The 15,715-nt window shown below is 48.0% G+C and overlaps 2 protein-coding genes across 2 annotated transcripts in view; one reads left to right on the top strand and one right to left on the bottom strand.

Moving 5' to 3' along the window:
* LOC116828393 (uncharacterized) overlaps positions 1–15,715 on the top strand; it is a 666,188-nt gene that overhangs the window by 529,177 nt on the left and 121,296 nt on the right. The window lies entirely within an intron of this gene.
* LOC116828389 (uncharacterized) overlaps positions 1–15,715 on the bottom strand; it is a 29,555-nt gene that overhangs the window by 11,939 nt on the left and 1,901 nt on the right. The window contains exons 3-8 of the mRNA XM_075061928.1: positions 15,343–15,456; positions 14,998–15,102; positions 7,987–9,103; positions 3,485–3,506; positions 1,255–1,659; positions 471–597 (exon numbers count right to left, since the gene is read on the bottom strand). Of these exons, the coding sequence (XP_074918029.1) occupies positions 471–597; positions 1,255–1,659; positions 3,485–3,506; positions 7,987–9,103; positions 14,998–15,102; positions 15,343–15,456 (1,890 nt within the window). The remainder of the gene's footprint in view (positions 1–470; positions 598–1,254; positions 1,660–3,484; positions 3,507–7,986; positions 9,104–14,997; positions 15,103–15,342; positions 15,457–15,715) is intronic.

The raw sequence follows: 15,715 nt of genomic DNA on the forward strand, positions 1-15,715 counted from the left end.
GTACAGCACCCTAGGGACATACACTCAAAGAACTAGCTGTTACAATGGTAGGGCTGAGATTTTAAATCAGCGGAAGTCTGATTTTACCACAGGATGGGGTGATCTGGCTCTTTATGGAAATGAAGGAGGGTCTTGTATTTAAGGCACTGGCCTGCTACTCAGCCCATCTGGGTTCAATTCCTGGCTCTGCCACAGACCCCCTGGGTGACCTGGCAAGTCACTTAAACTTGTTGAATGTGATCTGAAGTCCTTGGAAGTCAATGGGAGACATTCCACATCCTTCAAAGCGTTTGGGAAAACTAGATATTAGAAGAAAACAGTTTTAAATAGGAGGGTGTGTGATATGAGCTCTCTATCGCTAATGCTCTGGGAAGTAGTGATCCACGGAAATCAAAAGAACTGGAGAATAACCTGCAACGGGAACCAGAGTAGGAACTGTTTCTAACCAGAGAGTGAAAACCGCTCCTTACCCAGAGAGATCAGGGTCTCATAGTTCCCCTTCATCACATTCTTGTAAAGCTCTTTCTGCCATTCGTCTAAGCTCCCCCACTCCTGCTCTTTGAAATAGACGGAGATGTCATCAAATGTCACCGGCACCTGGAATCACAAGGGTTACAATAAGCTTGTTTCTTAGACTGAAACGGCTTGACTCGAAGCCCAGAGTAAATGCCACTGACTTCCACTGGCTTTGGAGAAGATCCTTATGGCAGGGAATGTATCTTATGCTGTGCTCTTTGATGCACTAAGTCTGGACCAACAATTTTAGCAGAAACTTTGAAGACTCAGGGCCAAAATCAGCAAAAAGATGTATGTCTCCTGAAAGGTGCAGAGCACCCTCGCCTCCCACTGACTAAATGCAGTATTTGCAGCAGGTAGTCTCCTGAGAGCGTCTGGTTGGCTGGGCACACGGGACTGGCTCTCATCTAGGTTTCCAACCACTGTTTCCAAATTGCATCAGAAGTGATGCATTAATATTAGGAACGTACTTCTTTTCCACATCAGCACTTGCTGGAGGTGAACAGCAAATCCGTGACTGAGCTGGAAACAGAGCCCAGATGTCCTGTACATTATACATAAATGACTGAACCAACTGAGTCTGGCCAGTGAGTTACTGGACACCTTGAAGCAGTAAGATCACTCCCTGCATCCACATACTTATATAGTGGTGAATTAAAGGGCCTGCATATCAGAAGATAGGAAAACCCGTTCAGTACCTAAGTTTGTACCCCCCAACACTAGCTGGGATATTGTTACCTTGGGGACTTCTCCCTTAGTGCCTGGGGGGAGTCTCAGGATCCAGAAGTTCCTGTTTCTCAGCAGGTTCTCCATGTTCTCCAGCCTCCTCTGCAGGAAGTTATTCTCCTGCATCAGAGTTCCCAAAATAGTCCATTTACTCTCCAGCTGGTTACCAAATTCCATCGCTGTTCTCTCACAGTCTGTTAACTTCTTCTCGGTTGTCCCTGTTCTCCCCTCCAGATTCAGTAATCGTGTGGCGTGGGAATTCACCTTCCTCTCCACGGCTTGGATGGCAGCCACTACTGTCCACAAGGAGATCTCTGTAGTGTGATGATGGGCTTCACTCACAGGAGTGTGTTCAGGGACAGCAGGAGCCTGTTTGCAAGAAGAGAAACTGAAAGTCAGTGTCAGGAAAAAAACAGCCTAAGAGCCCTTCAGCGCTACTGGGGCTGGATCTTCTCCTACAATCAGAATCCACACAGGGGAAAACTGTCTCCCTTCCTGTGCTGAAGCAGATTTGAAACGGAAACCCCACAATGTCTGACTCACATAGGCTATAGGGCTACAAGGGACCATTCGATCATCTAGCCCAGTGGTTCTCAAACTTTTGTACTGGTGACCCGTTTCACATAGCAAGCCTCTGCGTGTGACCCCTTTATAAATTACAAACACTTTTAACACCATTATAAACGCTGGCAGCAAAGCCAGGTTTGGGGTGGAGGCTGACAGCTCACGACCCCCAGTTTGAGAACCCTGATCTAGCCTGAGCAGACACAACAGGCCATTCACTTTTTCCCAGCTAGTCCTATACTCGGGCCAGTAACTAGCGCGCTCCTACAGCCGGGAGTTGGTGTTTGACACTGTCCCCCCCAAGCCCGCGCTCTGCACCCCCGGCCGGGACCTACAGCGCCCCAGGGTGCCCGTTGCGGCGGCTCCCCACAACAGAACGAAGCCCGAACATGATGGAGGGTTTCTCCGGAGCAAGGGAGGCTCCGGCACAGACCCAGACCCTCCCCCGCCGGAGCGGGCTGGGCCAGACGTGCGCCCAGGGGCGCCCCCGGGAACCGGGCTCCGTCCCTCCAGCGCCGGGAGCCTGCGGGTAGGACACAGCGCCGGGGCGGGTATCAACGCCCCGGTGTAACTGGGGAGCAGCGCCGGGCACCGGCCCCGCCGCCCGAACTCCAGCCCGGCCCGGCCGGGCAGCCCCGCGCTCCCCGCGGCCCGGCTGCGGGGCCCAGCGGCTCGGAGAAGCCCCGGGCCGAGCTCCCCCTGCTCCGGGCCCTACCTGGCAGCGCCCGCTCGGCATGGCCCCCCGGGCGCTGCGCGGGCTTCTCCAGCGGGCCGCCCGGCCGAGCTCCGCTCCCGCTCGGGCTGGAGATCCCGTGCGCGGAGCAGAGCGAGCGCAACGGAGGAGAGGAGCCGGCTGGCTGCGGGGCGGGAGCGGCGGGCGGCGGCGAGCGGCGCAGCGGCCCCTGGCGGCCGGAATCGCCTCCCTTTCCCGCCGTACCGGGCGAGAACAGGCTCCGCCCCGGGACCGCCCATCCCCGTGTCCTCAGAGCACGGGCGGCCCCGCCAGACAGAGGCTGCGATGGCCAGGGGTGGGGCAGGGCACTTGCCCTTAGTCCACGGCACAGGAGTGGGACAAAGAACTGACCACCCCGCTAGCCAGTGCAATGGGCCCCACTCGGTGGCCCGAGCTCTCTGCGGGGGATTCAGCCAGTAGCAAATTGTCCCCGGGAAACCAGGTCTGGGACCAGAACAAACAGGACTGGGGTTGGGCTGCTGGCCTGCGGTAAAACCCACACTAGGAGGAAAAGTGCTGAAGATACTGTAATGCAAAGTGTTAGAATTTGCTTGGTAGCATATTGTCAGCCTTAGGGGAGTGTTAAAATAACTAAAATAACTCTAGCCTTTTGACTCCCTCTCAGCACCAACCATTTTGGATCGTGAGTTACCTGCATTTTCTCTGAAGCTGACAGTGTAAATTCCCATCTCTCCCCGTGTAATAGGCTCAGTTCCATCTTGGCACCACACTGTGCTAGGGGGTAGGAGAAATAGACCCAGGTTTAAAACAAAAGAAGTACTTCCTCACACACCACACAAGAACAGGAGTACTTGTGACACCTAGAGACTAACAAATTTATTTCAGCATAAGCTTTCGTAGGCTACAGCCACTTCTAGGAGCATAGAAGTGTGAAAGTAGAATGATTATATTGCAAAAATAGAATGGATTAAGAAATGTATGTACCTTTAAGCAGAAATAAGACATGCTGAAATACATGTGCCAGGAAAAGAACATTAGGCATAAACAAGGTGTAATGCGAAACGTTAACAGAAGATCGGTAATAGCTAGTAAGGAAATAAATGTGGCATGCCTAGCCCAGGTAAACTTATCAGATTCTACTTCCTTTGTTATCTTGTTAAGTTCTTGCCCTTTATCGTATAAATAAGATAGTTTGTGTCTTGCATGATGCTCACATTATTGGTGTTATTAGCAGAGCGCTCTGCTAATAAAACAGAGTGGTCTCACAAACTGAGTCCTGAGTTAACTTAATGACAAAGCGAGATATTGCAACAACATGACGAGAGAATTCTATACACATCTGGACTGAAAGGTGGAAGTACCATACCAACAGGAAGAGGCCAATAAATTGAGATGACTATCATCAGCAGGAGGAAAAAAACTTTAAAGTGACCCATAGAAGGTGTGAGGAGACTTAACATAGGGAAAGATTCAAAGGATAGACTACAAGCCATCAGGAATAGTAGCCCGATAATATCACGGCTAACCTGGTGGCTGAACGTTGTGACTTTGCCTCACCCACAACTATTTCACATTTGGGACAATATATTCCTCAAGTCAGCGACTCTTCTATGGGTACCCGCATGGCCCCACGTATGCCAACATCTTATGGCTGACTTAGAACAATGCTCTTAGCTCTCGTTCCCTAATGCCCCTACTCTACTAGAGCTACAGTGATGACACCATCATCATATGAACTCATGGAAAGAAGCCCTCGAGGAATTCGACTGATTTTAACAATTTCCATCCCACATCAACCCAGCCTAGACCAATCCAGCGGTCCATTTCTAGACACTACTGTGCAATAAGCGATGGTCACATAACCACCACCTATACCGGAAACCCTGACGCTAACTTACCAGATCCAGTTTCATCCAGGACACACCACATGATATTGTCTACAGCCAAGCTCTAAAATAACGTATTTGTCAATCTCTCAGACAGAGATAAACACCTACAGATCTATCAAGCATTCTTAAAACAATACCCCGCTGAAGTGAAAACAGATTGACAGAGCCAGAAGAGTACCCAGAACCACCTACTACAGGACGGCCAACAAAGAAATAACAGAAACACTAGCCATCACCTACAAACTCTCCAGCGCATCATCAAAAGTTCTATAACTACCTTAAAGATGATCCTCACTCTCAAGATCTTGGGAGACGGCCAGTCCTCACTACAGTTCCCAACTGAAGCAAATACTCACCAGCACCGCACACATGAACATAAACACTAACCAGGAACCTATCCTTGCACAAAGCTGATGCCAACTCTGTCCACGATTTTCAAGGGACACCATCATAGGATCTAATCATCAGCACGCCATCAGGGGCTCGTTCACCTGCACATCTATCAATGTGATATATGCCGTCATGTGCCAGCAATGCCCTCTGCCGTGCACATTTGCCAAACCGGACAGTCTACGCAAAAGAATAAATGGACACAATCTGACATCAGGAATCATAAATACAAAAACAGTGGGAAACACTTCAACTCTCTCTAACCACTCAGTGACAGACTGAAGGTGGCATTTTGCCATCAAAAAAACTTCAAAAACAAACTCCAAAGAGAGACTGCTGAACTCGAATTAATATGCAAATTAGATACAATTAACTTAGGTCTAAACAGAGACTGGGAATGATTGGGTCATTGCACTAATTGAATCTATTTCCCTATGTTAAGTTCTCCTCACACCTTCTATGGGTCATCTCAATTATCACTCCAAACGATTTTTTCTCCTGACGATAGCTCATCTCAATTGATTAGACTCTTCCTGTTGGTATGCATACTTCTACCTTTTCATGTTCTCTGTATGCATAAATATCTCCTGTGTATTCCATTCTATGCATCCGAAGAAGTGAGCTGTAGCTCACAGAAGCTCATGCTGAAATAAATTTGTTAGTCTCTAAGGTGCCACAAGTACTCCTGTTCTTTTTGCAGATACAGACTAACACGACTGCTACTCTGAAACACACCACACAGTAAACCTTTGGAAGTCATTGCCAGTGGACAGTGTGAAGGCCAAAACTATAGCTAGGTTAAAAAAAATTAGGTAAATTCGTGGAGGAAAGGTTCATCAATGGCTATAGCCAGGATGGCCAAGGAATGCAACCCTATACACCAGATGTCCCTAAACCTCCAACTGCCTGGAGCATCTGGGACTGGCCACTGTCAGAAGACGGGATACTGGGCTAGAAAGACCATTAGTCTGATCCAGTAGGGCCACTCTTATGCTCTTATGACATTGGCAATGGGTATTTTTTTTTGTTTCCTAATTGTATTGCTCAAGTAAATAAGACACCCTCATATTCTTAAATTTTGCCTTTAGTTCTCATCAATCACAAAATCAGTTTTTAAAACACAGTATACAAAACAGAAATGATGATACAGAGGATGGGTTAAACTCAGCAGCCAGAGAGGCACAGAGTGTTATCAAAAGGAAGGCTTTGTTAGGAAAGGGGTATTGTGAGGAATGACAGACATGCTTTGAGGAAAATCTACGAGGAAAACACAGGTGCTGAGTCTACTCTCACTCACAGTGGTGTAAATTAACAGTAACTCCACTGAAGTCAAAGGAGTAACACTCCCCTACATGAGATAAGAGTCAGGCCGCAAGCTGCTGAAATGGGGTAACCGCTATGGGACACAGGCCTTGAGCAGTCTCTGTACAGGGAGGGCTCCACCCATGTGATGTAGCCACAGAAGAGATACTTGAATCACTGCCAATGCCACAGGTTCAAAAATCGTGAGCCAGGCCCCTCAAAATCATGATTTAAAAACTAATAAATGTTCAGGTTTTTTTTGCCTTCTGAGATTTAGCACCTTAAAGACTAACAGGTTTATGTGGGCATAAGTTTTCATAGGCAGAAAACCCACTTCTTCAGATGCATGGAGTGAAAATTACAAGCTGTATTTTTCACTCCATGCATCTCAAGAAGTGGGTTTTTTATCCACGAAAGCTTGTGCCCAAATAAATCTGTTAGTCTTTAAGGTGCCACCGGACTTGGTCACATTTTCAAGTTTTTCTCCATAACAAGGAACAGAAGTGTGTGTGTGTGTAGGGGGGTGGGGTGTTGGAGGTGTTAAACAAAAGCTTAGAGCCTCCTGTAATCAGTTGCCACTAAGAGATGGGTATTGAAAAACACCCAGTATCCCAAGACTTGAGACAAGATTGCAAGAGTTAGCAGCATCTTTTGGGTGGGAGTGAAGGTTCTGCTTCCTGATTAGTGTAAACATATTAAAAATCAGTAAGGAGAGAACCAATGCAAGAGGGACTGAAGCAGCACATGAGCAGCTGGAAGGAGAAAGCAAGAGCACCGTTACCCCACTGCCTGTCTCTACACATTGCAGTAGGGTCCATGTTAAAAGTGTGATTTGCTTCTTAATGATATTTACAATATCCTGAACACTGTAGCATATACCTGCAAGCTCGCTGCGATGTACCAGTACGTGTCCCTATTGCTGGACTCATTCAAGAGGCCCTGTTAAGCCTTGGGTGACAGTGGACAATGCTAATTATAGTATATACATCAATATAAAATGAAATGAAAAGGCCAGGTGGTGTTGCAGGGGAGGTGGGAACAACCACCTTCTCACTCTGAAGGATGAGGTGACAGTGTTAACTTTAGGTCTTAAGAGTCATGATCAGATTTGTACATGTTACATGGTAATAAGCAGCTCAACTATTCCCCGGCCTCCCCCCCCCCCGCCACACACACACACACACACACACAGAGTAACCTGCCCAGATAGTTCCTGCATCAGGACTCGGGGAGAACATCTCTTTGAATTTACCGGCAGTACTAACTTCCCATCTGTTCCCAATTTTTTCAGGGCATTTCTCATTATCTCCCCTTTTTATTTTACTCCTGAGTCCCTCTTCTGCTGGAGTCACTAGAGAATTCACATGACCTCAAGGTGCGTGAAGGCTAAAGCGAGGGTTGCATTAGTAACAAGAGCAGACCAAGCCTCCGAAACTATATTGGACCTGGGCCACGAGGCTGAACTTGAGATGTCAGTTTATAGCTCAAGCAATTGCAATTCAGTCTCGTCCAGTGAGGCCCAGCGACAGGCCTTCTATACAGAGTGCCCATCCCCCTCTACTCCCAGTCATTCATGTCCCTTCCAGTTCTTCCTCACACGGTCCCGTCCACCTGCCATCGTGTGGGGATGTTTCCCAAGCAGAAGCTGGTTCCCCTGCGTGTCCCCACGGTGCCGTTGCTGCATTTTCAGTTGAGAGAGAAGAATCCTCCTCAGCTAGTGTCCCTGGTTCCCCTTTCAGGCGGTGACAGAAGGAAGTCCACTGGCTGGGTTTCCACCTCTCCTCCAGGGGCTCAGACACAGTCAGATCTGATGAGGTGACGCTCTCTCTAAACCATGGACGTTTCAACTCCTCCTCTTGCCTTTTGTCCGACTAACGCACCTGCTACGTTAACTCCACTGGCTACCACGTATCTTCCGTCTTTACAACCAGGAGTCCGGCCTCTGCTCCCTGGCCGGCGCTCCGAGAAACCTCTGGATGCCCTTGCTCTGTGCTGTGGAGACTCAGATGTTCTGTCAGAGATTCCTCGTATCGGAAGCTTTTCTCACATGTGCCACACTGATGTGGCCACTCCCTGACATGGACCTGCTGGTGCGTCTCTAGCTCAGGCTTCCCCGTGAAGCTTTTTCCACACTCAATGTGGCATTTCAGCCCTTCTCCCGGGTCATTACCCTGATGATCGACAGACCCAACGTGGCTTTTAGCAGCCGGGCCGTCCTGGTGGGGTCTCTCTTCCACGTGATTTCTTTGGTGCTTCATGAAGCTCGTCCTGAGCATGAAGCTCTTGCTGCACTCAGTGCACTGGAAGGGCCGCTCGCCGGTGTGCAGGCGCTGGTGGTTGAGCAGGTACACCTTGCGGCTGTAGCTCTTGTCACACTTGGTGCACTTGTAAGGCCACTCTCCCGTGTGGATGCGGTAGTGGTTGTTGAGCTTGGACTTCTCGCTGAAGCTGTTGTCGCACTGGGTGCACTTGTAGGGGCGCTCGCCTGTGTGCAGGCGCTGGTGCGAGTTGAGCACGGCCTTCTGCCGGAAGCTTTTCTCGCACACCGTGCACTGGAAGGGCCGCTCCCCTGTGTGCACACGCTGGTGGTTAAGCAGATACACCTTGCGGCTGTAGCTCTTCTCGCACTCGCTGCACTTGTAGGGCTTCTCCCCACGGTGAATCATCTGGTGTCGCAGCAGGTCTGACTGGCAGTTGAAGCTCTTCTCGCACTCGGTGCACTTGTAGGGCCGCACCTTGGCGTGGCTCCGCAGATGCTTGACCAAATTCCCCTTCAGCCGGAAGCTTTTCCCGCATTCACTGCAGGCAAAGGGCTTCTCCCCCGGCTGCACTACGAAGCCCTTGAGCAGGCTGAAGTCTCGGCCACACTGGGTTGATTGCTCCATTCTGATGACTGCAGGGTTAGACAGCTGTGCAGCCACTCCCTGCTGTAGGCTCTGCAAAACCTCCGCTTGTGGTTCTAACTTTTCCAGACATCCTTCCTGGAGCTTCTCCTCCTCTTTGCTTGCTGTCCCATCATTTGCTAGATTACAGAGAGAGAGAGAGAGAGAGATGGGCATTAGTGCTTTGATCTGGAAAGAAAGCTTTCCTGGCTAAGAGATGCTGTGCAGAAAAAACCCTGACGCTTTTTAATGGCCCAATGAATAATTTATTGCCTCAGTGTATGAACTCAACAGACCTGAAGTAGGGCTGGTCTTGGCTTGAAATCTTGTGTGCTAGACAGCGCAATTTGGGTTGGATGTCATGACACTTCTAGCTCACATACCTCCTGCATCACAGCACGACTGATGTTATGAGCCTGAAACCACCACTCCAAGCTGGGTGTCGAGGAGTAAACATTTCCCCGCAGAAGGAATGGGGGCAAGGTAAAGAAGGGGCCCCGTTCTTCTGCATCCCATCAAATACTCAAACACAGGATCAACTGCTCTCATTAGTCACACGGGGGGGAGCTGTGACTGACATCCACTATTATGTAATGTCTATACATTTACAATGGGGTTATTAGACTGTAAGCATCAGGTCAGGCTATGCCTGCTACCATAATGAGAGTAGATGGTACTACCTGTGGCTCCTCAAACCCACTGCTTTGTGGGTAGTCTGGGAGGGCATAAGGCTAAGGGAGCAAATCCTCACAGAAAAGCCCCACTGCCTTGTGGGTGAATTCAGGGGAATGTAAATCTATGCGAGTAAACTCAGATAGAAAATCTGCAGGGGAGCCCCAAAGGCGGTCAGGTACTAATATTTTAGTATCTTTCCGGCAACTCCTGCAGCAGATCAGGTACCAGACGTATTGCTTCTTCCTCTCCTCTGGATTTTACCAGTGATGCCGAGAGGCGGGTCCTGATGCATGGGCAACTCAGGGCCTCCATATCATTTTCCCAGGCTTGCGCCCTGGAGAGGTACTCCAGCTTCACCTCAAGCGTCAACACGACTTGGGAGGCAGCAGTCACCGGTTCTAAGCTCTTACTCTATTGGCGTAGAGTTGAGCACCAGCGGCTGTCTCTGATGGTGGGAGAGATCATCATATCTTACTGGACAACAACCGCCCACCATAAAACTGGACAGCCCCTAGACTATAGGGTGTTGTCCTGCCACAGTCTGCCTGCTTCAAATGGGTGCTTGGAGCTTAGAATTTTATAACTTGACAAGGGCCCTGTGACCAATGCACCAGGTAAATCAAGTAAAAGAAAGAAAACTTCCTTAAAGATAGGGTGCTGGAACGTTCACACCATAACAACTGGATTGCCTGAGGACCTTCAACAGGTCAACGATGCATGTAAAACTCCCGTGATCAACGACGAGCTGAAACAATTCAACGTGGATATCGCATCCCTCCAAGAAGCTCAGCTAGCATCAAGCGGATCTCTCAGAGAAAAAAAGACTACACATTTATCTGGCAGGAGAAATGTACAGAAGAAACACGAGAGAACGGAGTGGGATTTACCATCAAGAACTCACTTTGGGGGATGACTGAGCCACCTACAAATGGATCAGAGAGAATTTTGGCACCACACTTGTTCACATCTGAGGGCCCAGTCAACCTTGTGAGTGTGTATGCCCCAACACTCCCCTGTCTTCTGACATCAAGGATCAGTTCTACAACCAGTTGGACACCACCATCAGCAGGACTGTAAAACACAAATATGTTTTCCTGCTAGGGGACTTAATGCAAGGATGGGAGCTGATCATAAAGCATGGACCAACTGTCTTGGTCAACACGGAACTGGTAAGATAAATGTAAACAATCAGAGACTGCTAGAATTTCATTCCTATTATCTCGGTGTAACAAACTTATTCTTCCAGACAAGGTCGCAACACAAAGTGTCTTGGAAACATCCCAGATCTGGCCACTGGCACCAAGTGGATCTTATTATCACAAGGCATGCCAACCTTAACATTGTCCTCATTACCCACAGTTATCAAAATGCTGACTGCAACACAGACAATTCTCTGGCATGCAGCAAGATCAAACTTAAACCAAAGAAAATACACAAATCTAAAGTAAAAGGATGTCTTTGTATTAACCTCAGTGTCATAGCGAACCAAGAAAAGTCACAGCAGTACAAGAACACAGATAATGTTTTGACTTCAAGGTCCCAGAGACACAGACAAGGTTTTCATCTTGAGGCTAAAAGACCAAGAACATCAAGACACTTGATCACAGCCTTGGACAAGCCAAAACACTACTCACGCTTGTACTACAACAGGCCCTTGCCTCCAGTGATTGTGCCACAAGCACCCAGCTGAAGCGGGAGCAACTGAAGAACACAATCTACGATGCAGCTGTGTGTCTTTAGTAAGAAGGAAAACAAGACCAATGACTGGTTTGACGCATATTCCAGTGTCTTGACACCAGCCACAGAAGCTAAACGCACAGCCCAGACCAACTACAAGAGATACCTAAATGAAAAAGCCTTACTAGTGTTGAGAGTGGCAAAAACCAAGGTACAACAAACTGCTCGACACTGCGCCAATGACTATTGGCTGCACTTATGTGAAAGCATCCAAGTAGCAGCTGATGCAGACAACATCAGAAACATGTATTACGGGATCAAGAAAGCCTTAGGTCCAACTTCAAAGAAGACAGCCCCATTGAAATCAACAACAGGGGAAACAATCAATGACCGCACTAAGCAGATGGATCGCTGTGTAGAATATCACTCTGAGCTTTACTCTCATTAAAATATTGTTACGGACATAGCCATCACCACCATCAAAAGCCTGCTTGTTATGAACTAACTCGACAATGAACCAACTGTCCAGGAGCTTAGCCTTGCCATAGATGGCCTCCCCATTGGAAAGGCCCCTGGAAAAAAAATACATACTGTCTGAGGTCATAAAATGCAGAAAATCTGTTCTACTGCAACATCTTCATAAGTTGCTCTGCCTGTGCTGGAAAGAAGGCAAAGTAGCATAAGAAATGAGAGACATCAACATCATCACTCTATAAAGACAAGGGTGACAGGAGTGACTATAACAACTATCATGACATTTCCGTTCTTAGTATTATGGGAAAAGCCTTTGCCTGAGTTGTCTAGAATAGACTTCAGACCCTTGCAGGCAGAATCTATCCTGAATCACAGTGCGGCTTCAGAGCTGAAAGATCTACTTTCGACAATCTCCTCTACTGAAACAACTACAAGAGAAATGCAGGGAACAAAAGAAACCGCTCTACATAGCCTTCATCGATCTCACAAAGGCTTTTGACTTTGTCAGTGGAAGCGGGCTATTTCCACTTCTAGAAAAGACTGGATGCCCCCCCCCCAAGCTCTTAAGCATGATTCGATCCCTCCACGAAAACATGTACACCACAGTCCAATATGACGGCTCAGTGTTCTGAGGCTTTCAAGATTCGTAGTGGTGTTAAGCAAGGCTCTGTACTTGCCCCAGTTCTCTTTGGGATGATCTTCTCCCTGCTACTGAAACAAGCATTGGTTCCTCAACTAGGGGAATCTACTTGCACACAAGGTCTGATGGAAAGCTGTTCAATCTTGAAAGACTCAGATTTAAAACCAAGACTTGGGAGGCCCTTATACAACACCTTCTCTTCGCTGACGATGCAGCAGTGACAACCCACACAGAAGCTCACCTTCAAAGCCTAATGGACAGTTCTTCCAAAGCCTGTCAAGACTTCAGGCTTACTATAAGCCTAAAAAAGACATGCCAAGGAGCTGAGGAAACACCCGCCATCAAGATCAACAACTATGAACTCTAAGTGTTGAATGAGTTCACATACCTGGGGTCCACTATCGCAATCAACCTTTCACTTGAAATGGAACTCAACATCTCCATTGGAAAAGCCACCACAACAATGTCTAGACCAAACAAGAGGGTCTGGTAAAACAACAAACTGACAGAACACACAAAGATCTGTGTGTAGCATGCATGTGTTATCAGCACACTTTTGTATGGGAGCGAGACAGGGACCTGATAAAAAGAGGCTCAACAGCTTTCATATGCGTTGCCTTCATTGAATCTTTGGACTCTCCTGGAGGGATAGTCACCAACACTGAGGTGCTCAAACGGGCCAGCATACCCAGCATGCAAACACTCCTCCAACAGAGACACCTCCGCTAGCTTAGGCATGTGTGCAGAATGAATGATGGGCACATCCCAAAGGACATCCTCTACAGCAAACTGGAAATAGACCCAAAGGACTCCCAAAATTGCATTTCAAGGATGTGTGCAAGCGAGACCTCAAAGAAGTGGATGTGGATGTGGACAAATGGGAAGATCACACTCAAGACCATAGCCTTTGGAAACAAGAGCTTAACAAAAGGTCTCCGGAGTTCCAAGAGGAAGACATCCAGTTCAGGAGAGGAGAAAAGAGCTTGCAGAAGGCAGAGCCCAAAGGGTCAAGACACCACCTTTAAATGTGACAGATGCGGCAGAGATTCTCTCTCTCAAGTGGGTCTCTTTAGCCATAAAACCAACTGAGTAAATTCTTTACCTCTCAGGGGCGCACACCTATGGGCTCCCAAAACTGAAAGATGCCTACTACTATTAGACTGTAAACCCTTTAGGGCAGAGATTATCTTTTTCTTGTGTGTTCACACAGCAGCTAGCACAATGGGGCCCTGCTTCAGGACTGCAATACAAACAACAAACGATCACTTAGAACAGTTAAGAGCACACAGAGGCGGAGGAGCTCCGAGGAGCCGCAGGTAGCTACTCCGCTCACCTCCTTTGAGATGTTTCAATCCCTTAGAGCCCCACTGGGACACACTGACACTTCAATATTCACCACTGTCATGTAGTTAGGGTATCTTTTGTACAAAGTCTGTCTTGTGAGGTATCACTCTAAAAGTCTTGCTCTGCTAGACATTAATATCTCGTTGGATTGTATGTGCTATTGTCGTATGTGAAGTTATGAAGTTTGGCTATGTATGTGTTACTGAGACACGTTGGGTTGAAACATCCACAAGCACCCTTTCAGGTACAACAGTAAAAAGGCCAAACAATGTTACTGGCTTATTGAGGAAATACACACAAACACAAGGATTACCCCAGGAACCGTCTACAATAGAAAGCTCTCAGAGATAGCACTGCACAATGTCTGACCCAGGTCACAGCAAAAGAGCTTTCCAGCAAGTGGGGAGAAGATATAAAAGGGGGAAAATGACATCATGGGGGGGGACCTCACTCTCTCTGCAACAACACTCCTGGAAATACCTGGGGCCCAAGAACTGAACTGTGGGAAGTGATGGTCCCCGGCTAGAAGGATTTTTAACCTGAGTATGAAAACCTGGGCAAACCAAGGCAGTTTGTGCCTTATGAATCTGCCAGCCCATTTATCATTCAGGGTGAGAATTTGCTAATTTATATCCTTCCTATGTAGTGATTTAAGCTCAGTTTGCAGGTTTTGTTTATTTACTAAGGTAATCTGCTTTGGTCTATTTGCTATCACTCATGATTACTTCAAATTATCTTTTGTAGTTAAACTTTTTTTTTTCTCTAAAACCAGTTTGTGGAATTCATAACTGGGGGGCAAAAAGCCATGCATCTCTCTCTCCACATTGAGGGAGAGATTGAATTTTATGAACTTGTGCTGTACAGTTCTTTTGGGTTTACATCGGGGGGTGGGGGTGGGGAAGGCACTTGAGTAACTGGGCAGTTCCTTAGCTGAGCCTTCCCACGCAGAGCTGATCTCCGTGTCTGTGTGTTTCTGCACCTGGGGGTGTCCTTACCCGTATGTGTGCTGGTAAAGTGCAGCCTGAAGCCTGGGGAAGGGCTTGACAGGCTGCATAGCAGTACAGTGTTAAAGGAACCCAGGCTGGTGGGTCAGGCAGGCGCAGTGGAACCCTAGTACATCAGGAGGCATCCCAGAGCAGGAGGGCAACCCGTCACACCCACTCCCCCCCAAAGCCAATGGGAATTTTGCACAAGAGCAGCCTGCAGGATCAATTCACTGCTCACCCATGTTGAAGCCTGTGAGAATTCTTCCTTCCCCCAATTCCTGATGGTCCCCAACATATGGTTCTTCCTCTTGTTTGATCCAGGGTAAAGGGGCAAATATGGAAACTGGTGATTATGTTAATGAGAAACAGAAACAAATTAGTGTGTGTTTTACCAACACCTATTGACCTCTTTCTGCAAAGGATTTGGGGTTACAGCTGTCTGGGATGGGTGGAAGGGTGAGTAACATTTTGTGAAGAGAAGGAAGAACAGATGAGAAAACACATCCAGACAGATGCGGTTATACAAGTTGATGGGCCAGGCGCTGTTCACTCCCCTGAGTCCGAGTTCGAACCCATTGCTCACCTGTGCTGGGCTCCAGGGGAATTTCTCTGTCCGCCGAACCCCCCTGGACCGCGATACACGGCTCCTCCCCTCCTTCAGCCCAGGGCAGGATGTCAGGGTTGGAAATGGCATGGCCTATTGATGGAGACAGAGATGAGGGGAAATGAGTGTTTTATTCATAGTCACCAGGCCCTTACATGTGATTTTAAACCTGAGCTGAACAGAGGCAGAACTGGTGATCCTCACGAAAGCAGATCTCTGCTAGGAAATGGATTGCTTTTCCTGGGGGAGCCTAAGGAATCCTCACACTTCTGTAATATTGTTCCCTGCAGGGCCACACAGCTGCTCCTGCCATGCCCACTTTTCATCCTCTTGTCTCAGTGGGTTCACTTCT

This window comes from Chelonoidis abingdonii, chromosome 2 (assembly GCF_003597395.2).
Source record: "Chelonoidis abingdonii isolate Lonesome George chromosome 2, CheloAbing_2.0, whole genome shotgun sequence".
Classification (NCBI taxonomy): Eukaryota; Metazoa; Chordata; order Testudines; family Testudinidae; genus Chelonoidis; species Chelonoidis abingdonii.